Below are 24,697 nucleotides of genomic sequence, written 5' to 3'. Positions count from 1 at the left end.
CTGAGTAGGAAAAGAAATAACAGTCCGAGGACTTGAATCGGTCTCCGTTCAATATCGCCCCCATCTTTGAGTCATTGTCTAGATTTATTACTTATTGCTTGAACACAGAACGGTCAGATATTTGACATCCGGAGATCGTCGAAGGAACTCAAGAAGCACTAGGATATAGTAGGTACCACAGCGATGACTATAAGGCTTTCCACCATTGTTCTGAACTTTCCCCACTTCGAGTTCCACCCCGACCAGTACTACCCGGCTTCACCCGCCGTCCATTCCGCACAATCGTCGAAAGGCCAGAGCTGACGCCTTTTCTGCCTCCTCCTGAATACGCCTTCGTCGTTTTATGCAATCTCGCCGCTCTTTTCGACGTTGTGGTTTTTGGGGATTTGGCAGCCTCCTTGTTATGCGGGGATGAGTTAGGCTCATCATCCGAGTCGCCAAGTTCGGAAGAAGCCTCGCGATCTTCATCAACAGCCTTCCGTTTTCCCTGAGCCTTACCCTCGACAGTTTTCTTTAACTTGGTCTTCAAAAACATGGCGGTCGCAACGCCTATGACACCCGTTTCCCATTCTTTCCTGTGTAAGCGATACACGGCCATAGTTGCTCGTGCATCTGTCAACTAAATGGCACGCTATAAATCGAAGTTTGCTCGTGAAAGAGAAAGAATCCCCGAAACATACGCTGGAATGTTCCCCACTTTGTATCGTTACATCTAATTCCTGTTTAACCAAATTTCGTAAAGCGACATATCTGCTTCGCACAAGCTTATGTTTTCCGGAAAGATATTGAGTATCTCGCGTCAGAGGTCGTGGGTGAGAGAGCAACAACGCCTGAATGTAAGGGAACGATTAACATGTGGACAAAGCGATATGGCTTGAAAGGACGCGCCTTGAGGTCATTATGGATAGCGTGCCCAACTAAAATCTTGTCCTTCAATAATTCCGCAACTTTCTTTTGTATAAAATCGAATGGTTTTGCTGAAATCGTCTGTATCTCAATTTGCTCTCTGAACACAAAGCAAATGCGACACACCTTTGACCATATCCGACTCTCTTACTCCACTGTACTGCGTTCGATAATCCACCACTCTCTCCCTCTGCCTGACAAACTCGTCTAGCTGAATAGCTCCATAGTAGTTCACGATGGTCACCCTGGCAAGTGACGACTCAGTTCCGTCAAGACCGACCCCAACCATTTCACAATCGATTGCGAGGTACTTTCCTGGCCTGTAGTCAAATATTAGGTGTCAGATAAAGGAAATTTTAGATTGGGATAAAACAAGACATACACACTCACAATTTTTGGGCCTCGGTACAGGTGACTTCGCCTGCAATCATTCGCCGCAGAGCAGACAAACTCTCTCCATTTTTGATATCGTCTGCACCACCAGGATTCGCAACTTTCGAAGGGCCTGCTTCAGCTGTGGTAACGATGATAGACGCCTCCTGAGTAGCCGTCGCCGTAGTGCTCGTACTCAATGTTAACTTTCTCCTTTTCCGTGGGTGATCATCCTTCGTTTTAGACGGCGGGAGCGTCTGTGGCTACTATAAGCCTCGACAGCACCGAAATGAAGAAAAGAGTTACATACTTTCTGCAGATTCCGCCAATTGGCAGACGGACCAGCCTGAGTGGTGAAAGTCTTCAACATCGAGTGTGGGAACTTCAGTATACAACTCAGTTGATGTCTGTACTTAGACTACGACTGCTCCGACCGCCTTCAGTAATAATGAGCTTTCATGCATCAGCTCAATTGGAATTCGCCAGGAAACAATAGGACCTTCAAGGATCGTATGTTACGTGTGCGTACTCTCTTCACCTTCAAGCTTTGATTCACATGCGCCGGTCACATTATCCTCTGACCAAAGCCTTCGCCTTTAGGATGATTTGCCAATGAACCCGGGGATTCGTGCCTTCCATCTTTACTGAACCGGACGGGACAGAAGACACGTTAGTGAAATTTGCTCTACGCAGTCCTAGATCTGTTGGACAAAGAACGAGACCTTGACTGACAGACATCTCGCCGTCGGGTATCGGTTCGGTCGTTTCGGTGTCAAACTTGCTGTCCGGAAGAGCATAGAATACCTCCCAATCATCATCTGTAGGGTCTTCGCTCAAAACCACATCCAGTCTCATCGCGGCCTGGCAAACATCCCGAATACCCTGTTTGATTCTGGGCTGAAGTTGGTCACGCCACCTTCCAGGAATTGCGAGAATTTGTTTGACCACCCGTTCGAGGCATTTTGAAAGGTCGTTCTCGACATTCTCGTGCAACGACAACTTGACGGCCTTCTTCGTCATGGCTCTCCAGTAACCTGATAGCACTTTTTTTGGCTAAAATGTGAGAGAGACGAAACGCCGGTTACTTCTAAATCACTGACCATTTTGCTGAATTTTGTGTTTATAGAGGTTGTATAGTTTCTCCGACTCCGTTTTATCCTTGGACCACGCGGCCAACATCTCACAGCATGCGACCACCATTACCCCCTCGAGCCCTTTTTGCAGAAGCCCTTTCTGCAACCCTCCCTTCGCGTGGTATATACGATTAAACATGCTCGACTTGATAAATTGCTTCGCCGTGTTATTCGGACGCTTCCCTTCTTCCACCTCAGAGTATTCGAAACTCGCGTCCGTAACCGTTGCTGCGGTTTGTCTGATTACGTCGTTGAGTGCTCTGACCATTTCACAGAGTTCAGCTCCGGAATACAGGGGCGCGTTCATCATCACGCTGGGAATGTAGTTTGTTGGAATCGCGGGCCGACGCGCCAGCACAATCGAGGATGGCGTTGTTGTCTTTACTGCTTGGTTGGACGTTCTGGCTTCCTCCGAGAGATCGGGAATCGCGGCCTCATCCACTGGGCCAAAGAGACTCATATTCGCTGATTCGTCCCCATCGGACAGAACGAGATGGTCTCCTCTAGTGGCAGTTTTCTTTCTTGGGTTTTTTTGACCTACACCTCATGAGAAATGTCAGTCTGTAGTGTGTTCGACCTCAGTTGCGCGTATTTACCTTTGCCAGTGATTCTTTTCGCATTCTTGCCGGCCATCGCTACAAGGAGAGTGTCTTTGCGACAGAAAATTTGGAGAAGGAACAGGCCTATGGCGAAAGCCTTTGTATAACACTGCAACGTGTATCGACCCTGTACTTCTTAAGTCCCAGGCTGTTCGAAGTTGGTCCATCTTTTCTATATCTGGCCGTGTGTCTGATGGAGATGACTCGAATTTACAGGAATTTTCGGCCAATTCCTTAATGTTCTGTCGCAAATAAAGAGTCATAAAGGTCGGCCTGCGTTCCCAGTGAAAACCACCATGAAGACGAACATGCCCCTTAGTCGTATACCGTTTCAAGGCCCTTCCCGGAAGTTGATCCTTGGTTTTGACCTTGGGACGACTTTTAGCGGTGTTTCGTACAGGTATGGCATGTCTTTCTTACTGTTTGACGCCGCTCAGCGGTTTTAGCGTTTTGGAACCAGGCCTGACCCCCGAAGTGAGGGCTGTCACAAGGCAAGCTAGTTGAATACATCAACGCACACAAAGCTGAAGTCAGGATGATAGGTATCCCGATCAAGAACACACCGGGGGCGACGCGAAAGTGCCCACCCTCGTATATTATGATCAGATTGGTAAGACGAAGGCAATTGGGGCTACAGTCTTGGACCCAAACATCAGGGAGGAGGCCAAGAGGTGCGGTTGGATCCTTTGCGAAAGGTACATTTTATATATTTCGGCCTCCTCGACGGTTCACCATCAACCCGAGATTACCTTCAGATTTAAGTTGCATTTAATGCCGCAAGGTACTTTGACCCCGAACGAAAATGGCGATGATCTAGCGTGCCCCTTACCTACAGGCAAGGAGGTCGAAGATGTTGTTGCCGATTTTTATCGGTTCCTTTTCGAATGTTCCAAGCAGTATATCACGGAAACAGTCCCCGATCAGTCTTTTTGGTCCTCTGTGGAAAGCGACGTGATTTTTGTTCTCTCTCATCCCAACGGATGGGAGGGACGACAGCAGAACTGCTTACACACGGCGGCAGTCAAGGCTGGACTTATTCCCGACACACCCTCAGGAAATGACCGTCTACATCTCGTCACTGAAGGAGAGGCATGCTTCCATTTTTGTGTGAACGACGTCCTTTCGAAAATCGTTATTCCGGTCAGCAGTCTGTGATGAACGATCTGTGTTTCATCACTCATCGTTTTTGTAGAATGTCGATTGCGTAATCATCGTAGATGCTGGAGGAGGCACTGTTGACATTAGCACCTATGTCACCCCCGATGGAAGTACTGTATCCGAAACCAAGGATATAGAGGAAGTGACGACCCCTCAATGTGAGCTCCCCTCCACCTTCTCTTAAAGTAATCCTCCAATACGAGATCTGATTCTTTCTAGCCATATGTGCAGGATCAATCACTGTTACCGCCCGTGCCAAGTGTTTTTCACAAAGTACTGTGGACTTTCCTTCTTCTGATCCGGGCCCTTCTGACTAATCTGGATCCGATACACAGAACAATTTCAAGCTGAAACTCAATATCAAATCGACCGTATCGTCGACCAGTTTGACAAAAATACTAAACTACGGTTTACAGCTGCAGATCGTTCACTTTATCTACAGATAGCAAGTTTTTCAGGTGCTGATCATCCAGATCTAGGTATCAGAAATGGACAAATGAAACTGGAAGGGTGAGTAGCACCGGCATGGACTTCACTGTTACCTGACACTTAATGGCAGTTATGAGGTGGAAAAGTTTTTTATCCCCTCCTTGAAGGCCATCGAGGGGGCCTTGCGTAAACAAATGAAGGACGCCAAGATGCAAAAACATGTAGTGAAGGTCCGTGTCTCGTCCCAGTCTCTTTCCCAACCGACTCGAAGGCTTCTATAGGCTGTCTTTCTTGTGGGCGGTTTCGCTGCAAATGAGTGGCTTTACTCCAAACTCACCGAGTCGCTAAAGTCTCTCAATCCGGCTATTGCACTTTGTCGACCTCAGAGTAGCGCGTTGGTATCTGTTGGTGTCTTTTCTTTCTTCTCCTACTCACTCCCCTGAGTCATCCAGAAACAAGGCAACAGCGGATGGTGCAATCTCTTCCTATCTTGACGACCTCGTTTCTCTACGAGTGGCAAAATCTACATACGGGACCATTTGTGACATCGAATACGACAAAGGCAACCCTGAACACGTTGCTAGGGCTGATAGAGTTGTTCGACGTTACAATGGTAAAAATTATCTCTCCGATCGTTTCGATATTATCCTCCTCAAGGTGTGTCATAGGCTATTCACCTCGCTCTCCGTAGCCATGTTGACCTTTTTGATTTTTTGCGCTTAACAGGGCACAAAAGTCCACAAAACCGAGCCGTACAAAACAACCCTCCTCGACGACAGTCTGAAAAAAGATGAACTCAACTCCACAAATGCGAAGATTGTCGCGTACCGCGGAGACTTGGTACCCGTGCCTCGATTCATTGATGAAGACCCCGGTAGAATTTTTACGAGAAATCTCTTCTCTGCAACGCTGAAAAGGTCCCGTTTTCCAGATCACTTTGAGGACGTTTGCGAAGTTGAAGCAGATACCACTAAACTGGCCAAATCACTCAAGGCTCGTATAACCCGCGGACAGAAGCGCTTCGAGCTCACATACAATGTTGAACTATCCTTTGGATTAACTGAACTTGCAGCTCAGATATCGTGGGTAGAAAACGTGCGTACATATACCATTACCCTCGTGCCGCTCGATAAAGAAGTCCTAAATATCTTTCTCCAGCGGAAGAAAAAGCGGTAAATTCAGTACGCGACTTGATATATTGCAGCTAACGTTCCATATCCCTAGATGCCCTGCGAAGCTGATCTATACAGAGCCAGGGGTCGGGGAACATGGCTCCAAGCGCAGAAGGGTACACTGATAGGAAAGGGGTTTGATGTGGCGGAACAAAGTGGGACCACGGCCCTCGAGTCACTCCATTGAATGAACACTTCATATCCTCTCATATGTCACTAAGATTGGATATATATCTTGATTTAGTTGAACTTCTGTACTTACCAGGACCGATGTATGTAGGGCTCAGGAGCACGAAGTACGACAATGCGCGAGGAACATCACATAGGCCGATCATATCGTTACAACTTTTCCTTTTGATGGATTACAAGTGCGTGACACCCTTTGTATGGTGGCACCACACTTCCTCAACAGTCGTTTTGGATGCAGCCAATCTCTCTGGAGTGGGCTGGAAACATTCGGGAAGTTTTGTTGACTCCCAGCTCTCTCCACGAATCAATGCGGCAATTCCTCTCGAACAAGTGAATGCTCTAGCCATGCCTGGAATGAAATTCAACAATTCGGCTTCAAAGACCAGAACCCAAGGGAGTCGTACCGTGGCCGCAATGACCTGCTGTGATGAAAGCTCCAGGTTTTTCGTGGAGGGCGCCAACATATGGAACTTCCTCTGGGGTGAATCCCATTATGCCTGAAGGTAGAGTTCTTTAAACTGTATTTCGATCATACAATTACACACCTGTCCAATCATGTAGCAAACCTTCGCCTAGAGCTTCTTCCCTCCAGCCAGTCATGTAATTCTTCATCGCTCCGCCCAAGTACTCTGTAATGGCCTCCCACTTGCTGCTATCGTCCGTATTGCCAATCATCTGCTCAATCGGAACCTTGAATTTGTCACCTCCGATGATGACAATCCCATCCTTCGGCCTTTGGATCATGTAATCGAAACTATTCGTTCCGTAACGATGCGAATATGTATGGTCGAGCATATTTTCTCCAGAGTATGCATGTGTAGGGACGACAGCAGAACATTGGCCTTTGAAGGGCGCGATCTTACCGAGGAATTCGGGGAGGAGGGTAGCAGTGAATGCGTTAGTTGCGAAAACTACTTTACTGGCTTTGAGGGTGCCACGGTCGGTATTTAGCAACCACTCTCCCACCTCGTCAGTGCTGACAGATTTGACAGGGGTGGTGGTCTGCAGGTTAAGGCCATGACTGCTAATACAAAGTTTCAGGAGGTGCATGACGAGTTTGTAGGGCCAAAGAGAACTGGCAGGAAATTCTGCTGCTGCCAAGGCATGGGCTGTACGTGTGCGCTGGGACCGAAAGTGAGTACTTGTAGTGACCGAAACGACGGCTGCGATCGACCTTTTGAGCTTCATTAGGGTTCCCGATCCACTCGACGATACCCTCAGTGAGACCCCCGTCCGCCCTGAACTCATTATAGTTGGATTCGAAGAACACCGCAGCTTCTTCGTCCATGGCTATATCGAAAGTCAATCCTCTCCAGAAATCGCAATCAACTCCCTCCTTCTTAATTACCTCAGTGACGAGGTTCAGCGTGTCCTGTTCATGCACAGCGAGTCAGCAAGTCAGCAAGTCTCGCACGGTGCATCATGTTGACCGACCATTTCATTCTGGAGGACCTTGAACGCTTGCTCCTTTCCAAAATGTGCCTTGTATGCCTTGTATCCTATCGTTTAACTCTTTTCGACTGCAGTCAAATAAGAGATCGGATAAATCCACTGACCTCGATAACAATCGGGCCTACAGTGACCACCGTTTCTCCCGGTCGCACCATGGCACGCTTCTCTAGCCTCCAACATGACTACGTTCTTGGGTGGGTTGTGCCCAGTGAGGAGGAAGTATGCCACAGCAGCTCCGCTGATGCCTGAACCAATGATAGCGACATCTGTGGTCGATGGCAGGATGGATGTGGTTCGATGCCCGAGGAGAGAGGAACTTCGCGTTCCCTGCAGCCAGAATGAAAGACATGGGTTGGGAACTGGGTAGCCTGGGGCAGCAGGATAAGCAGGCCCATTAGCAATTGTGGAAAACGAAGAAGCCATGTGTGACAGAGGGTGAGAGTCGATCGGCGATATTTCACTTACTGGCGTCCGAGTCCCTTGAGTTTTCCGTTAAGAATGAATCCGGACTGTGGCAGTAAGGAGATACTATACAAAGTGGAATACTTCTACGTATAAGATTGTTAATTGAGATACTATGGTAAATCGCGGAAAAATGTAGGGTAAACTAAAAAATCATTACACATGTCGTATACTACCAAGATAATAGAACCAACTTAAAGAGCCAGCTCGCCCTCACTTCACCGAATAACCTGGCAGACAATACGCATCGTAGTCATACTCATCCTGAGCCTAGGGAAGGAACGCCAACAATCGTATGCGATCCCAACATTGGCACCTCATTGTCACGCTCCCGGTGGGGGGAGGAATTACTACCCCCACGTCGACAGATCTCGTCCACTTCTCCCGAGCCACAGATACCCCCACTTTGTCTTGGAGAGGCCTTATAATAGGGCCTGTAATCTCGTGGAAGGCGAGAGTGATGTCGTGGTGCTAGCGGGGGAGAGTAATGATCGTATTCTCGAGGAGGTCGCGGGTTATCCTGCCAAGGACGAGGAGCATCGTAGCCTCTTCTACCACCCCGTCGAGGAGGCGAATCAACACGCGCTCGAGAAGGTCTACCTCTTGGATGAGGAACATAATCATAATCTCGTTGCCGAGAGGAAGGCCCAGGCCTAGAGGGACGTTCAGCTTCCGCCATCGTACGATCCACAACTGGCGAATCATCACGCCTTTGAAAAGATCTAGTTCTTGGAAGGGGAACATAGCGTTCACGTTGCTGGAGGGAAGTCTCAGACCTAGGGACACGATCTTCCGACACCGTCCCCCTCTGACCTGGCGGTCGCACAGATAACTCTGTGTTGGACAGTCCAGGTGGTGATGTATTGTATGTCTTAGCTATAGCTGTAGTAGCCGTTGAAACCTCAGTAATCGTGGGATTTGCGGGAGAGGAAGAGGAAGGGACAGAAATAGGAATAGGGATAGGAAGAGGAGGCAGTGTTGGTGTGCTTAATGGGGATGGAAGACCTAGATCTGTGGACTCCGCAAGATAAGCACATAGTCTTTGACAAGATTGCAAGAATCAATTCTGACCTGGATGGACCGGTCTCTGCTCTCGTTGACTTGGGACTTGCGAAGGCTGGGTTATGCTCCCGTAGGAGCTCTGGTGGTTTGATCCTGGTAAGGTAGCAGCCGTGCCTGTTGGCAAGGGTACTGCAGGACAGGGAGAGGGCCCGGAAACACTCTTTCTTGGTCGAGAATCACGTGGAATAGTAGGAACAACCTGAGACCCAGAAGCACTCGGAGAAAAGCTAGATCGTCCACCATTTGCAACTGCATCTTTCTCAATCCACTGTTTAGCTTCACGTAGAGAACTTAAGCGTTCAACTGAAGTAGGCCGAGCAGTTGAATTCTGTAGCTGTGCACCAGCCACAGGAAGAAATGAGGGAGGCCCGACGGTCGACGTATTGTGCTGCGAAGGAACCTGTGAGGGCGGTTGGGACGGAGGACTGGTATTTGATGGGCTGGCTAACTCCGAAGACGGAAACGTTCCACCTTCTTTGCGAGACAATGCTGTGCTAGAGGGAAGGATGGAATGATTGGGATGGGTACGGGGAGTCATGGGGGAAATCCCTGTTTTCATAGCCAACTGAGATTGAGGACCCTTCCGGGTAGGTATGTCAAGACGCGGCTTTTTCTTAAGTAATATACTCGAAGAAGAGGCAGATGTACCGGACGTTACAGCAGATGACGACGGAGCTGCACAGGGCACCGCGCCTTTGACAACATTCTGGGGGGGATTTGTGGCGAAAACCGTAGCCGCCTTCATCTTCTTTGTTCCTGCTAAAATTGTGGACTTTGCAGCGGTTGACGGACCGGTTTCAGATACTGGGACTATTTTGCGCTTCTTAGGTGGTTTGTCGTCCACATAGTCAACGTAACCCGAATTCACGCGCTTCTTAGTCGCTTTCTCAGTCTTCACCGCTGCGGGAGACGAGGTAGAGGTAGATGAGACGGGTTCCAAGGTCGCCTTGTGCTTTGTCTTCGGGGGCTTTGAGTCGTGTGCTGCACCAACGGCCTGCTTGAGAAGCTTCTTCCGAGATGGCACATCACTATCCTCCACACCCATTTCTAGATCAGTCTCCTTATCCACCACCTTGGCCTTCCCTTTCCTCTTAGCCGAAGTCGACGTCGACGGAGGTAGCGTAGATGTACCTTCCGACTTGATCATGGTTTTCATCTTTTCAACCTCCTCCTGGAGCCTAGTCTTGTTGGCCTCTGACCATTTGAAAGCCGAAAATCCGTGGTCATCCACGGAAGCGTCTTTCGTGATCGCAACCTTCACCTCCTTCCGAACATATTTGACTAGGTCCTTGTACGTGGTCGAATTGAATCGAAGTTCCTCGTTCTGGGAGCGAGCGTAGTTGCGTAAGTGTCTCACACCAGCGCTTAGCTGCGAAATTGTGAGGTCGTTGCCATGAAGGAAGATCATATATGCCGACAAGACGAATTCGATAGGGCTGAATTTGTGTGGTCCTAATTTGAACGGCTCGTCCCAACCCATTCCGTCTATATCTAACACGAGCACGCAGAGCAATAAAAACACGGTACGGGCGGAGCGTTCGATCTTTTCAGGTATGGAAGTCTTGTTGACGTTCGAATTGAGCCAGGTCTCGACTTTGGCTGTCGACGGCTCAGGAGGGCATTTTGTGGAAGTGGATGAGTACTCGATGAGGTAAAGGATCTGGGCGATGGATTGGAAGTCTCTTCCGCGAAGCTTGCCCCAGTTCAACTGGTCACCGAAACACTTGGTGACTTCTTTGCCGACTTTGCGAACGAGTTCAGCATATGGACCATTGAACGCTTGCATACGCTCGGCAGGTGTGAGGGCAATACCATTCTGGACGCGCTGAGTATTCCGCAAGCTGAGCCGGTGTCGGAGAAAACGAGGGCAAAAGAACGAACCGAAAATAATTCTCGTTCCTCCTTGTCCTCAAGATCGTCGTACTCGACGCAAACCACCTGAAGGTTCTCGAAATAGCCTTTGCTCGCCTCTGTCATCTCCTTTCGTCCTCTGATGTTCTTTGTGTTGAACCAAGATTTCTTGCCGGTAACACTGAACAATACCATCATGACCAAATAGAAGCTTCGTGGGTAATGATAGGACTTACGCGTCTTTGTCTGAGTTGAAGTATTGGGGTAAGTGAATCTGCGTAGATCGACGAGAAGTCGGACTTACGACATAGGTCACCATCCATGAATCTCGAGAAAAAAAATTAGAGCCCAAGTCCATTCCGAATAGAACATTTGTACCTTTGTATCGAGGTGAGACGCTGCTTTCCATCGATGCATATCCGCTGCATTGGGATGCGAGTATGCGGATCATGTTTGACACCTGGACAGAAAAGCTTTATCAGAGAGCAGAAAACGGATATCGGAGAATAAACGAACAAAATATGATGGGTGGCATATAATAATTGTTCATGATGGAGTCAATAAGCATGGACATCTTTTGTTCTGACCAGACAACATCTATTGAGAGCGAAGTTGAGACGCTCAACGCGTTACACACCAACACGAAAAAGAATTTCTTAACAACACACCGCGTTGGTATTCAGCTTCCAAGTAGATCATACCATCGTGAATCCATTCTACAGTTTTTTTTTGTCCAAGAAAAGCGTCAGTACAAGGCGAAACGTTGTCACGATACAATAGACAAATTCGACTTACTCAGAAACGTTTGTGTGGGATAAGTAGTTGTTCTCCAATTGGGTAAAGCACGCCGTGCTTTGGACTGCGGCTGGGTTTCAACAGCTGTCCTCGTTCTTGGCGATCTTCTTGTCAGCGTTGTTGACAAAGGGGGTGGAAGGTGACTGTGAAGTGGCGGAACAGCCTGCTGCTCTTCTTCCTCGAGTTCATCGTCACCGTCAGAGAGGTCCGTAAGATCGGATTCAATGTCGCCTTCGTATACTGGGTGATGTTGTCCTGTTGCTGCCTTCATGGGAGGGAGTGAACGTGGAAGTTACAGCGAAAGCAAGGGGTCGAAAATCAAATGGATAAGCGGGTCACGGTCATCCCCATTATATATATACTCACGACCCCCCTCGCCATCGGGAATTGGCTTTAATAACCCCCTTTGTCAGAAATCCTCTTCTTTGTGTCGTAGAACTCCGAAAAGATCTGTTCATCAACGTACCAGGGAATGTAGTACGTGAAGCACGTCGTACTAGTGCATGTGGACTAATTTCCCGTCACCTGAAAATTTTCCCGCACCTTCAAAGAACTTGCAAAGAGAAACGTACCTCGGACTTGAGCGGTCGAAAAATGAAAACCCAGGTAGATATTCTGTTGAATGGAAGCAGTCATCTTCGTGTGATGGACGGTCCAGACTAAATCGATAAAGAACTTGAACATCGATGTCCAAGCGGACATGTGAACACCGTCACTATCGAGACTACACGTTCATAAAACAAGAATGGTAAATTCTACCCAGATCTCGGGCCCTCTTAAGCTTGCATCTCGAAAGAAGCACCAGTATGTACTATAGCAACTTTGCTTCTCCTAATACATAAGTATCACAAAGTTGAACATGACTACGACATCACTCATATCACCTTGTGATCGCCATCCTACTGTATGTACAATGATGCCAATTGGGCTGGGGAGGAGAAAAAGAAAAAGTTTATACTTCACGGCCCCGAACTTCACTGTCATGCGATGCCCCCTGTAGGGAGACTCTACATCTACATCCTCAAGCCATCTTACCAGGACTAATTGGACACCACTTCTCCGACGTCCAAGCGTTGACAGCGTTCCCACACGCTTCCACGCGCCTTGACACTTCAAAGCGTCAACATTCCAACCTCCTTGAGCTTCTCATTGGCTTCTTACCGTTCTCGCAGTTACGAGTGGCGAACGAGATAGGTCAAAAAGGACGAGAGGTAAGCGCGTTCTTTCTTCCCTTTCCCATGCACTACTAACGAGTTCGATTACACCAGTTCTTCACTCAGGGCACCGTGTCTGGTTTCCGTCGAACATCGAAACGAAGTTGCGTCGCGTCATGGAGGGAACGGCCCCAGAGCGGTTGGTTGGTGTGGTAAGTCAAACCTGGCTTTCTGTCTTTTCCCTCCTTTCATTCTGATTTAACTTTCTGCCTTTTTCTTCTCCCTCGCTACTCGTAAGGAACCCTGAAACGGATCATGGACAAATTCTCATCCAAATGACGGTTATCCTCTCATTCGACGGTGGAGGTCGGTGCGTTCGGTAGCGTCGGCCCGTATTCCTTATTTTCTTCTGTTACTAACCTGCCTGTCACATTGAAGTCACACCTTTCTTCCACACATTCAACTCGGAGTCAATGTACAGGGATATCGCGCCAGTATGAACTCAAGAGGGTCCGGGCGAACATCGGTCAGCACTCACTTCAAGTTCTCTGTTCTTTTGTTCTTCTAATAAAGAATGTTTCAGCTTTATTTATCCACCGCCGTTCAGTCGAATGATGATTTACAGTGCACGTCGGTTTGCGCACACGACTGAATAATTCCTTGACTAATTATACGACCAGCGCGCACATGCTCTCGCGGGTATCGGGTGTTTTTAATCGAGGGTGCATTGATCGCCGGTGTGTGTAAAAAGCTCGATTATTGGTATCGTATTCGTGTAATTTGCGTCTACTATCCTGACCCTAGTCCCATTATATTAGCGCTGTTTGGGCATGAAAACCCTCCAACATCGATATCAGTGATGTGATGCGGGTCGTCGTCCTTGAATCCTTTCGATGGTGTATCCATGCGATTCGTTGGAGGTCAGCCAAAGTAGCATGAGAACGGCCAGTCAGAATCAGCCAGACGGTCGAACAAGTTACTGACTGATTGATTGGTGGAACTGACAGCTGTGTGTAACCTGCCAGACAAATTAAGAGTCTAGCTCCCAATTGGCCTGGATATCAGCTCGCTCGCATAGTCTTGTTTCGACCTTCTACCTTCAAAGTCCCACTACCTTTTATCTTCCGTCATATAGTCGAAAAACCTCAATGGCTGAGATACCGCCAGGCGTGGACCTTTTGGAGACACTTGAGCACGAGACGCTTGTTTATGTAAGTACTGGATGATCCCAACGGTTTTTGCGGCTCTAACCTTTTGTTGATTGCCAGTACGTCGTTGGTACGGTACTCTCAGATTTCAACTCTGCGTCACGAACCCTCACGATTTATACGTTTAGTTGCTGGGGGAGTACTCTTTGTCTACGATATTCTTATCAATCTAGATATCGAGATCGAATGCATATGGGGAACCCTCGATCTTCGAAAACGCAAGAGAGGATTCGTGATATTCAACCTGTTGTATCTTGCACAACGGTATCTGCCATTATTGGATCAAGTTATTTTGGACCAGTATAGTCTGTCTATTACCTCTCCTACTTCCCTCGATCTAAATGCTTTCGCGGTGCAAAATAGTTTTGTTGGGCGCGACCAACTCGCGAAAGTGTGAGATTGGTTTTACGTTGAGTGCATGTAGGGATTCTCAGGGTTTTAATCTGTAGTAGAATTACTGACTTTTAATACATGTATCTAGGGTGTTCGGTTGTGGGGGTCCTGCTTTCTGAACGTACGTCTATTGGTCTCGGCACTCCCGTTGTCTTCTCACCTCCATAAACAGTCATACTTGTACTTCGAATATGGGGCGTTTGGGCAATGAAGCCCTCCATAGCTGTCATACTGGTGGCGTTAGCGTTGGGCTGCTCGGTTCCTACGGTGATCTTTTTCGAAAGATTCTTGAAAGGACTTCAATGTCAGTTTTCCACCGTACAAAAGACTTTCTGTGTACTCACACTGTAGATCTTGTCAGATCCTGAACTCGATATGCCTGGCCTGGTTCAACTTCGAAGATGTTTGATTTTGGTGAGGAACAAGGACGTCTATGTGTGCTGGATCTTGTTGATGATCATTGATGGCGGTTGGTGGCTACTTTTCCGAAGGATTTCAGGAGACTGAGTTCTTGTTCTTTCAAGCTGGTTTCATACTGATGGCGATCCCTGGGGTTAAGGCCTGTAAGGCGCTCGGGGGCTTTTAAGTTGCGCCTTCCTCTTAGCTAACCTTTCTCGAATAGATCGGTCAGGAGGAAACTCGAACCTCATAAGGGCTGTTTATCGGGATGGTGAGTGAAGACTCATATTCTGTTCGACCGAATGCCAAGGCGTCGGCGTATCTCATATTCAGGTGTCATCTACTATGCGTTGATCTTCAGTGAGAATCCACTCCTTCGATTAAGGGGGTACCTCGAACTCACTTTCCCTTGAACAGTGGTATCGTTGGTAAACGTTATCATCATTCTCCTTTTGCCGGCGAGCCTCCTTGCTATTGGAGTGTCATGCTGTATGCGCTGATTCTGTTCCCCCTCTATTCGTCAGCCTGAGCTCGTAATAATCATCTCGCCGTAAGTATCTCAATATCCGCTGAAATCTCATCTGAAGATTGCCTATACTTCGTAGGTTTGAACGCGTCCTTCACTCCATTCTCGCCAGCCGTGTAATTCTTCATATACGAAGAGTGGCTCTTCAAGATAATATCCAGAGGGATGACACGTTCGGCGGAATGATGACGACGATAGAGTTCATTTCTCAAGACACCGAGATGTCTATCACCTCGAACGTCCTTCAATCTACCGCTGAGCCCGAAGACCAGAACTACGGATCCTTAACGAAAGAGGATGGTTGGGTCACCCGCGCATAGACGAGGGGAAGTACTCGATCTGCTCCGTGGTGTTCAAGACTAGAACGTTCGAACGAGAGTCGGCATGCTCTTCGTAAACACGGCTTTTCTATCTGAACGAACAGCATGCTGGTTTGTACTTCGCAAAGTCACCATCCAAGGAATGGGATACTGGGATTTGGAAGACGCATGAAACGACTCGGACGGTCCTGAATCGTTGTTGAAATATTTAATTATTAAGATATCGCTCCCTGATAGCTGGACTACGTTCTCGTGTACTGAGTCTACTCTTTTTCTCTCGAACACGAGAATACAACTTGAACGCGGAATCCTGGACACCATTCTTTGCGACATTTTACTCAGTATTATCGACAGCTCCAGCATCATTGATTCCATTCTTCCATACTCACTTGCTTCCTGGTTTGTGTCTTTCGAGATTGTTATTTTTCCTTGCTTGACTATCTCTAGACGCTACTTTCAATGTTTGTACTTGTAGAAAGCGGACTCCATCGGAAAAGGGCCCGGGGAAGATACGCCATAAAAAAAAGAGCCCCTATTTTCGGGTTCCACCACATCAGCAAAATGACATAACGCTTTTCGCCTTTTTTAGGCTTTTTTCGGCTTTTTTGATGGAAGGCAAGTCACAAGACGCTTTTCGTTACGTTTTTATCTATATATAGATAAGAAAAGCCGTAATTACTCTTTCCAAGCCTCATGTAATTCTATTTACTTCTATTTACACGTGCACACTCGGAACCGACTTGTCCCAAAAGGGACATAGATTGCGGCTTGTCGGCTTTTCCGTATTTTTGGTGGGGAAAAAGCCGAATGAAGCCGGACAAGCCGGTACTGTATGTTTACTGATGCACCATTCTAATCTTCAGTTTCAGCGTTCAAAAAATCACCATGGCTAATTATAAACGACTTGCAAGGTCGGGCAGGGACTGGTCCAACTACGAGCTTAAAGCGTATAACATAACATTTGCATTTCATGCGCCGGACAAGTTCTTCCCTACCCCAGACCCGTCCCTCGACCTCGTTGATCCGGCCATCCTCATCTCTCCTTCTCATGTCATCAACAATCCCGCCCTTTCCGACGTCGCAGTCGAATACCTCAGCTACCTTCGTCGTACCAGACTCATGGAAGACAGTTTTGTTATTGACTTCACTGCCAAGACACTGAAGCTTCTAGGTTACAATGAGCGTTGTACCACGATAGCTACACACTACAACATTCCACTCACCATTGCTGGCGACGGCAAATGTGCTGCTCCAGCGGACGTGTGCCTTATCCATAACTCAAACTTTGTTCTCTTGGTGCTCATTGAGGACAGCTTCCTCACCCTCCGGAATGATTCAGCGGCCCAGGTCATTGCGGCGGCCATAGCGGCCTTCCAGCTCAACAGCGGAAAGCGTGAAGACCATACCCTCCAGCCTTTGGATACCATGACGATCCTTGCATAACGATGACCGGCACTTGCCCTTCCTTCTATCTCGTCCCTGTCACCACAGAGCTGAGTGAAGCTGTCATCACTGGCCAGTATCCAGCTACTCAAACTCAGGTTTTGCGGTGTGCCACTTTAGCAAACCACATAGGTGGGATGTCAAGCCCTGAATACAGAAAGCTTGCTCTGAAACACATTCTCGCTTTCAAGACACTTGCGAGAAGCCACTGGGAACGTATTTTGGAGGGGATGGTGGTGGTTTGATTGTGAAGCCGTGACTCAATGTGTGTTTCACAGAGTTGTCGTTTTTTTACCCCCATGCCTTGCTCTTATCGTTACAGATTACTCAACCCATATACTATAACGTACATATAAACGTTTCAATCTCTAACTTGAATATCATAAGTAATTTCTTTCCGACTCCTTGCTAGTTGCTATGACTCCCCAATTAATGTGCTCTTGGCCTGAAAAATCGCTGTCATTCTGTACCCATCTGTTCCTCTTCCAGCCATTTTTCTGCTAATTTGAACTATGTTTTGCGCTTCCTATCGAGCCGACGATCCATTATGGACATGAAATTGTTTGGGATAAGCGTCCGCTGTCGAGGTGACATTGACTTCAATCCCAACCCCTCACCCAAAAGGCTCTGACGTTGATATTTTGATCGTAAAGTGTAGCCTCGTCGCTCAGCGGATCGGCCCGGGCTCGACGTTGGGCACCCCACACGACATACAGTAATGGCATAAATTGATGCTACTTATTACCGAATTGGGCAATGGCTCTGACGGGGTGTGACTTCTTCATGTTGCTTCCTCACCTCTCACCTAAATGCCTTCACCAGGCCCAACAAGAGGATCGATGCTACAACAAATCCAACCCACGAACACAATTTTTTTTCGTTGGGGATGAAGGTTTTCGGAGCTATTACCCTAATTTGGTAGTAGCATCAATTTATGCCGTTACTGTAGGCGGCAGCATGCCGGTGATCAGTCCCAATGAGAAATGCGTTGATTCTATCCGATTACCCGATTTAGGTTGATTGAGGCTGACTGAGGCTGATTTAGTGAGAAGAAAATCAACAACTGTTGATTTCCTTCGACTTTCTTCAAAAACATCACCATATCCCGGGTGCCATGCATCCAACAGCAAATATATAGACATTGAATTGAATCTCTCTAAGAAAGCTTCTGCACTGCCATGCACGTCTTACCCCAACCCTTTGCCCTGATATCGATCTGATATCGATTCCCTCTCTTTCTCTTACCACCACCATCGCCCTTCCTCTTCCCACTTCCGCCTCTCCCACCTCTCCACCATCTCATTGCCTGCGATTCTTCTAAATATCCAAGAACAGATCCTCAAGTTGAGAAATATCGAAGGCTGACGGTCAGGCCATGGGGAGGATTTGAATTAGTAGGTCCTAGGTGAGGTCCCTTCTCTGTGACAATGGCAAGTATGTATTTGTGCAAATACGTGCTTGTCATTGTTACAGAGTGTGTGGTACACGTCTACTACTTTGACAGGTCGTGTTTGAGATGGCTGTCTGGGTGGTTTGTTTGATACAGGCAAGTTGTGTCGTTGTTGTTGTTATATCAATATTTCATGCAATTTGATTAGTGAGTTGACAGGTGTTTCCAGCAGTAAGACTATTTAGAACAGCTTAGGCAAGTTTAATTCAATTTCCTTGTCCCGCCGTATCAACGCTAATATCTATTTTTTCCTTTACCGAACCCTAGTACACAATGTTGAAGTACATGAACGATGGATGCGAATGGGAGGACGTAAAGATACAGGAGGGTTGGTAGAGATACACCAGTGCGCTGTAGAGCAATTGCGGCTCGGGTATGTACTTACTAGGTGCATTGTATGATGTATTCTCATTGTCGTAGCAAGAAATATTATTTATTTTGATTATTGACTACTTATTATCTGGAATTGGATGGAGCCAATATGAATCAGATATTCCGATGCATGTGTACACTACCAGCACTAATCGATTAAAGTTGTCTTAAGTCAGCGGATTCTCCAGACTTCCGCTTATAGTCGACTCCAGTTGATTGTTCACAAATCAGTCGGCAGGAATCGGGTTCAGTTGACCGGAATCAACGCATTTCTCATTGGGGATCAGTCCCAATGAGAAATGATCCGATTCCAACTGATTCACGCTGACGTCCATTGAGACAATCAGTGGCAGTTGACTGCAATCGCTAACTTGGAGGTTTTCCCGATGGAGGCTGACTATATCTGATTCATGGTAAACCTACAATAAATCTGTCGACGTCAGGATATCTGATTCTTACTGACTATAGAGCTGACAGTATTACTCAATAGAAATCAGATGTATTTACTATAACTGACGTTACATGTCAATACATCCGATTTCTCCCGATTTCTATCGACTTGCCCATATCCAATTTCCATTGATTCCCACTGATTTGCCTCACATCTGTGACCTTCACCGCTAAGTTCAAGTGCGTCGGCCTAGTGAGGTTTACTGTTAGTTAGATTCAATATAAAAAACACAACTTACCATGTACATAACAAGACTATTTCTTCTCGGTGGCTTCACGACGAACAGAGGCACGTTTCTGATACATCTAGAACAAGGTGTTAGCTACGCTGTCACAGGAGGGGAAATTTTTCACATACCGGTAATTGTACCTGGTCTTTCGAGATGACATTGCTCCACGCTGCCTCGTACTCCTTCAAAGTCCCAGTGGGGTTGACTAGCTTCCAATCTGCGGCAGCCTCCCATCTAGACAGAAGTTGAGTGGTATGGTAAGGGACTACGGGAAAATTGTAACTTGCTTTGGCAATATCATGCTGGGAATCTTCCATGATCCCCTGGCCTTAGAACCTCCCCTCATACCGCCTCTCTTTGGCTTGCTGGCAGCCAGCTCCAATCTACAAGTACTATTGTCAGTGCCGACAACAGTTTGAGAGGGAGGAGATGTTGACTGTGGTTCTTCCGGTGTGGGCGCCGACTCAGAGGCATTGTTGTCTTTATCGAGGAGATTGGTGCAGACCCTGTCAGGACTAATTTCAGTAACATTCTAAAAAACTGAAGATAACTTACTTGTTGATGGCTTGAAGAAGCCGTTTTACCTTCCCTTCCAGAAGGAATTCCCCAACTCCTCGATCCCGAACCAAATGCTCCAAAACTCGAACAATCCCAATGAGCCTGTATTCACCACGTACCACAAGCGGATACATGTCGGAGATGCTTTGTGGTAATGGGCGAAGTATACCACTCAAGAGTCAACCTGATATCAGAGCTACAGGAGTAGCACCAACACCAAATCAACCCAAAAACTAGTAAACCTCCGTGTAAAGTCTATCAATAACTCTACACACCAGGAAAGATTGCAAGGGTGGACTGCTTGGCAAAGGTTACGCACAAGATCACAGTCTCAATATCGTATGAAGGTTTTTATGAAATCAATGTGTAACTGCAAGTGTAAAAAACACCACAGCTACGGGATTCTAAGGTTTGTAGGGGCTCTGTTTATTGTCCAGTGGACTAAGTGGGACTATGAATTTCGTCTACGGTAAGACTAATTCGAACGATTGGAGACTATTGCCCTCGACGGACACGAAAACTAAGTCCTCGGCGGACACAAACGCTAAGACCCTCGACGGATCACGAAACAGTAATCAAGACCTCGGCGGCCTACAGACGGATAGTTCTCTAGTTTTGACCTCGACGGTCTCGTATAGTTCAAATCAAATCTTATCGTTTCACTGCACAAAGACAGGGCAAATCTCTCTATTGGTGTCAAGAGCAGTTACTCACGGGCAACCCACTCAGGACTTTTCTACGCACGGGTAGTACTCTTTTATCTACGGATACATGAGCTGCTTTTATACTACTTCTACGCTAGCTTTGTAATCCTATCTCTACTTGTTTCATCTCTAAAAATAATGCACCGTAGCTACGAATCCATGTGGAATCTTATCGCTAGGGACTGCTACATGTGCAGAATCTTGTCTACGGAGCTTTTCCGTATTCGAATCATATGTTTTGGACCAATCTGGACCGATCTTCATTTTTGTTTCAGCCTGTAGAATGGACCTACATAGGCGTACCATATGGTATTTCCTGCCTACGGACCTTATCCTGTATTTCGACGTTATCAAATCATATGGACTTTGTGTGTCCAAGTAGTTCCAGCTTATGGATCCAGAGTTCCGAATCGCCATAGCACATGAACAGCGCGGACTCCAAGATCCGTTGTTCATTCCTGCCTGGTTCCTGGGTACTCTATCTGTGATCTGGGATCTGTATCATGTCTCTTTGTCTTTTCTTCAGATCGGGACTCGATCTACGGTCATATCAAATTTCTCCTAGTCTATGTGGTCCAATGTCCGATTTCTTGTCAACTAAATCCCCCGTAGAAGTAGGTACTCCTAGTATGAAGGTCTTTTGACTTTGTTAAGTTCTGCTACGAACGGTTCTGTGAAGACTACAAGTCTTCTAATAGTACAATCCCTTGATATGCCAGTGCATAGTAGAATGTAGAGAGTAGAACTCGGTGAATTACCGCTTAAGTCCTCTGCTCATAGTGTTCTACAGGTTTCGAACGGTCATACAGTTTTCTGACACAATCTACGGCTCTCTCTAACTGGTCTAGCTGTGCCTACGGCACATTCTACTAGCGGCACTAGCTTTAACTAGCAATTCGGGCTCACTCTAGTTCTTAATACGATAAATATTGCTCCGTGGCACTGTTTTAAGGTGCAAAAAGAACCGTGTAGCATAGTCAACTAAGTCGCATTATCTCCCCCAAACAAAAGAGGACTGTCCCCAGTCCATCTACGGACTGAGCACAACATCATCTTCTATCGTTTGAATTGATCTACGGCTTTTTCATTTGGTAGTTCTACTAAAAGCCTTCAAAATGGCCCGTAGATCTACTTAATCTTATCTACAGTGTACACTCTAGTGTACAACCGTCAAGTCTCTGACTTAGAGAAATTTTGAGCTCAAGCTCTACGCTGACCAGCGCTAATGTTCCCAAAAAGGAAATGTTCCGACATCAAAATGATTTTCCCACGCCAGAACTCCTACGATGCAATGTTCCGTCGTTAATTACTTCCATCATTTCTTAATTATGGCCTCATCATTCCGTAGATGATTTCAACAGCCTCGAGGCTTTAATTTCCGTAGATCTGGAATATTCTACAACATTCTGCGATGTTCTATGGTCATGTGCTGGTTCATATATTGGATTTGGCTATAAAAAAAACCGCAGCAGTTGGACTTAGCAGAAAATTTCTTTCCTCCCTTCTCCCACCTGCTCTACGGTCGCTCTTCGCCGCCGCTCTTCAAATCGTCTTCACCACCGCTCTCAACGTCCTCGAGGTGAGTGGGGACAATCTACGGAGGCTTCGGAGTCTGCTCCGAGGCCCGTAGATTGTTTTCGCTTTTCTTATTGTTTTTGCGGTGTCGCATACTAATGCGACGCCGTAGATCACATCCAATGCCGTCGAAACAAGATAAAGGCAAAGGAAAGGCCCCAGCACCAGCACCATACGTTCCATCGCCGATAATTCTGGAAGCTCTGGAGGCTAACCTCCTTTATGTGCATACTTGGATCGGAAGTCTCAACAATCGCCTTATTGCTAAAGTAACAGAAGATCCCCAGATGTTTGAAGAATTTAGAAAGAATGCGTCCTTTTTGGTGCGTCCCCTTTCTTTTTCTCATAATTCTTCTCCTTATTTTGCCGTAGAACGACCTACACCGTCAAATCGTGCGCTTCCGCGACCAACTTTGGATTTCCCCAGCTCTGCAGATCATGGCTACTCTCTCCTTTCTAGCTGATGATTGGAAGGTGCCAGGAGAAGAGTGGATGTATGGGGATACTGAGTTCACCCATCTACTTGAGGTTCTTGGTGTAAGTCCCCATTCCCATAGCCTCTCTCTAGCTTATCTTTTTCATAGCGGTTCGATTTCGATTCCGAACCTCCTGAATTTTATCTTTCGGAGGCTCCGAGACCGGTTCTCCCATCTACGGTAAGATTCATGTTCATTTCATTTTATTTTGGACACTCAACTTTCGCCGTAGCTTCCTCGTTCCGCTCCTCCCGCTTCTCCTGTGGTAGCTTCAGGCTCCCAGGATGTTGTCATGGGTTCGCCCCAGACGGCAAATGTTCAACCTGCTTTCGGTTCGTCCGAAGCCGGTCCTTCCACACTTCCAGTTGCTGGTCCTTCAAAACCAGTTCAAAAACGAAAGGTGCGTTTCTGCTGAATTATCTCATTTACTTTTCTTATCACGTTCTAGGCTCCAAGTTCGCCTACGGCGGGCCCTTTGCAACCAACACGGCCTAAGAAAAGCCGAACTTTTGTCAAGAAAGTCGCCTTTGCTGAAACTTCCGACGATGCGGGGTCTCCCCCTCCTTCTGTAAGTGACTTCATTTCTTATCAAGTTTTTGAGTCCTCTAACCATCTTTCTTAGCGTTACAAGACTCGATCTCGGACCAAGAACCCATCTGCAGCAGCCGTAGCTTCCGAATCCGAGACTGTGGGGAAGATCCTTCTTCCAATCCATCGCCTTCAAAAGGCTCCAACTCAAAGGGGAAGAAGAAGGGTACCACTACTCGAACTGGAGTATCCGTAGACGAGCTGTGGACTTCTTCTGCTCCCTCCCATGTGTTCCCGGAGGAATGGATCGGAGCCGCACGAAGTAAGTTCCTTTTTTTTATTTAAGTTCCATGCTAACATTGTAGCATAGATATGGACCTCCAGTTTGAATTAGGCGAAGCTAAGCTAAGCCTTGAATCTATTTTGAAAGCGGTATCGTGGATATAATCTACTAGTACCTAAATAAACGCATTTTTAACATTTTTATATATAATATAATCAAAATGGGAACATAATATGAGGATTAGAGCAAGCCCAAGCTGCTAGTCAAAGCACGGGTCTATTTGCGGGTTATCCGAAGTACAGAAAGTACGAAACACCCTATAGATGAGAGTCTTCGACGTTCCGAAACCTGTAGGAACTGATGAAGCAGCCTTTAAAAACCTTCGTTCATTTGGATAGGCCTCGTCTCACTCGCAATTACCTGTAGCAAACATGGGGACACTTGATTTTACTATCAATTTATTGATTTCTTCGATATTGGTTGAAAAGACGGAAACAACTCTTAGAAGTACATCTGGAAGTAACAATCGGACGGATGTAACTATCTAAAGTCCACTTCGGACTTAAGGAACAGAAACAATGCCGGTGGCTGTAACTTACAGCTGGAAACAAGAAAAGGGGCGGATGTCGACGATGTCCGGTCAGAAAGGACATTCTACCAGGAAAGAACCATAGGAACGATCCCTGGAATGTAGATCGAGCAGTTTTGGACTATTCCAGATCGGATAGAACAAGAGAGAACAAGGGAGCACATGGGGACTCGCCTTGGAAACAAAAAGGGGTCAGGATGTATCCACATGCAAATGTCAAAGATATCCGACTCGGAACAGGAATAAAGAAAATATGAGGAAAAGGAATAAGGAATACTATATTCTGGACAGTTTTATATCTAATTGACATGTACTATACCTGATTAAGGGTACTTTGGTATCTCTGAAAGGGATTTCTCTATATTTTCGACTTTTTAACATATCTTCGACGTTTGATTATTATTTATTCGAAAAGGCGTATATAAGGGAGGATGGTAGCAGCAGTATTTTCCCCAGTAA

The 24,697-nt window shown here is 46.8% G+C and overlaps 8 protein-coding genes across 9 annotated transcripts; 3 read left to right on the top strand and 5 right to left on the bottom strand.

The window, feature by feature from the left end:
* Positions 1–52: 52 nt before the first annotated feature.
* On the bottom strand, positions 53–1,667 carry E1B28_010451 (uncharacterized protein). 2 transcript variants are annotated; one of them, XM_043160777.1, is made up of 6 exons: positions 1,589–1,667; positions 1,297–1,535; positions 1,033–1,226; positions 889–977; positions 681–830; positions 53–619 (listed from the first exon to the last, which is right to left on the bottom strand). In XM_043160777.1, exons 1-6 carry the CDS (start codon positions 1,646–1,648, stop codon positions 188–190), a joined length of 1,164 nt encoding a protein of 387 aa, XP_043007884.1. In that variant the 5' UTR covers positions 1,649–1,667; the 3' UTR covers positions 53–187. The 2 variants fall into 2 exon arrangements, with proteins under 2 accessions (XP_043007884.1, XP_043007885.1); XM_043160778.1 differs by having other exon boundaries at positions 53–830; positions 1,589–1,657.
* Positions 1,668–1,848: 181 nt separating this feature from the next.
* On the bottom strand, positions 1,849–3,044 carry E1B28_010450 (uncharacterized protein; the record flags this gene model as incomplete). The annotated part of the gene is made up of 3 exons (XM_043155417.1): positions 1,849–2,312; positions 2,379–2,948; positions 3,008–3,044. 3 exons carry the CDS (start codon positions 3,042–3,044, stop codon positions 1,849–1,851), a joined length of 1,071 nt encoding a protein of 356 aa, XP_043007883.1.
* Positions 3,045–3,306: 262 nt separating this feature from the next.
* Positions 3,307–5,773, top strand: E1B28_010449 (uncharacterized protein; the record flags this gene model as incomplete). The annotated part of the gene is made up of 13 exons (XM_043155416.1): positions 3,307–3,410; positions 3,457–3,501; positions 3,553–3,705; positions 3,766–4,150; positions 4,203–4,326; positions 4,388–4,441; positions 4,504–4,678; positions 4,728–4,827; positions 4,879–4,991; positions 5,050–5,254; positions 5,324–5,471; positions 5,529–5,692; positions 5,756–5,773. The coding sequence occupies 13 exons, from the start codon at positions 3,307–3,309 to the stop codon at positions 5,771–5,773; spliced, it is 1,788 nt and encodes a 595-aa protein (XP_043007882.1).
* On the bottom strand, positions 5,670–7,833 carry E1B28_010448 (uncharacterized protein; the record flags this gene model as incomplete). The annotated part of the gene is made up of 7 exons (XM_043155415.1): positions 5,670–5,974; positions 6,032–6,307; positions 6,363–6,455; positions 6,504–7,080; positions 7,133–7,330; positions 7,393–7,457; positions 7,515–7,833. 6 exons carry the CDS (start codon positions 7,831–7,833, stop codon positions 6,132–6,134), a joined length of 1,428 nt encoding a protein of 475 aa, XP_043007881.1. The 3' UTR covers positions 5,670–5,974; positions 6,032–6,131.
* A 298-nt stretch (positions 7,834–8,131) lies between these two features.
* On the bottom strand, positions 8,132–11,851 carry E1B28_010447 (uncharacterized protein; the record flags this gene model as incomplete). Its single annotated transcript, XM_043155414.1, has 9 exons — positions 8,132–8,883; positions 8,944–10,759; positions 10,816–10,966; positions 11,022–11,031; positions 11,090–11,112; positions 11,164–11,245; positions 11,302–11,382; positions 11,454–11,501; positions 11,581–11,851. The coding sequence occupies 9 exons, from the start codon at positions 11,849–11,851 to the stop codon at positions 8,132–8,134; spliced, it is 3,234 nt and encodes a 1,077-aa protein (XP_043007880.1).
* A 693-nt stretch (positions 11,852–12,544) lies between these two features.
* E1B28_010446 (uncharacterized protein) lies at positions 12,545–15,580 on the top strand (the record flags this gene model as incomplete). Its single annotated transcript, XM_043155413.1, has 18 exons — positions 12,545–12,791; positions 12,849–12,946; positions 13,033–13,104; positions 13,173–13,260; positions 13,318–13,364; positions 13,415–13,945; positions 14,003–14,012; positions 14,071–14,247; positions 14,306–14,362; positions 14,424–14,456; positions 14,508–14,639; positions 14,697–14,804; positions 14,860–14,898; positions 14,958–15,005; positions 15,068–15,094; positions 15,152–15,192; positions 15,259–15,284; positions 15,340–15,580. The coding sequence occupies exons 6-18, from the start codon at positions 13,883–13,885 to the stop codon at positions 15,578–15,580; spliced, it is 1,002 nt and encodes a 333-aa protein (XP_043007879.1). The 5' UTR covers positions 12,545–12,791; positions 12,849–12,946; positions 13,033–13,104; positions 13,173–13,260; positions 13,318–13,364; positions 13,415–13,882.
* Positions 15,581–16,465: 885 nt separating this feature from the next.
* E1B28_010445 (uncharacterized protein) lies at positions 16,466–17,023 on the top strand (the record flags this gene model as incomplete). The annotated part of the gene is made up of 1 exon (XM_043155412.1): positions 16,466–17,023. One exon carries the CDS (start codon positions 16,466–16,468, stop codon positions 17,021–17,023), a length of 558 nt encoding a protein of 185 aa, XP_043007878.1.
* A 2,527-nt stretch (positions 17,024–19,550) lies between these two features.
* Positions 19,551–20,217, bottom strand: E1B28_010444 (uncharacterized protein; the record flags this gene model as incomplete). The annotated part of the gene is made up of 4 exons (XM_043155411.1): positions 19,551–19,601; positions 19,654–19,759; positions 19,813–20,031; positions 20,081–20,217. The coding sequence occupies 4 exons, from the start codon at positions 20,215–20,217 to the stop codon at positions 19,551–19,553; spliced, it is 513 nt and encodes a 170-aa protein (XP_043007877.1).
* Between the last annotated feature and the right edge of the window lie 4,480 nt (positions 20,218–24,697).

The sequence above is a fragment of the Marasmius oreades genome, chromosome 6 (assembly GCF_018924745.1).
Source record: "Marasmius oreades isolate 03SP1 chromosome 6, whole genome shotgun sequence".
NCBI classification, from domain to species: domain Eukaryota; kingdom Fungi; phylum Basidiomycota; class Agaricomycetes; order Agaricales; family Marasmiaceae; genus Marasmius; species Marasmius oreades.
Note: the sequence above shows the minus strand (reverse complement) of the source record. Positions and strands in the feature narration are given on the sequence as shown.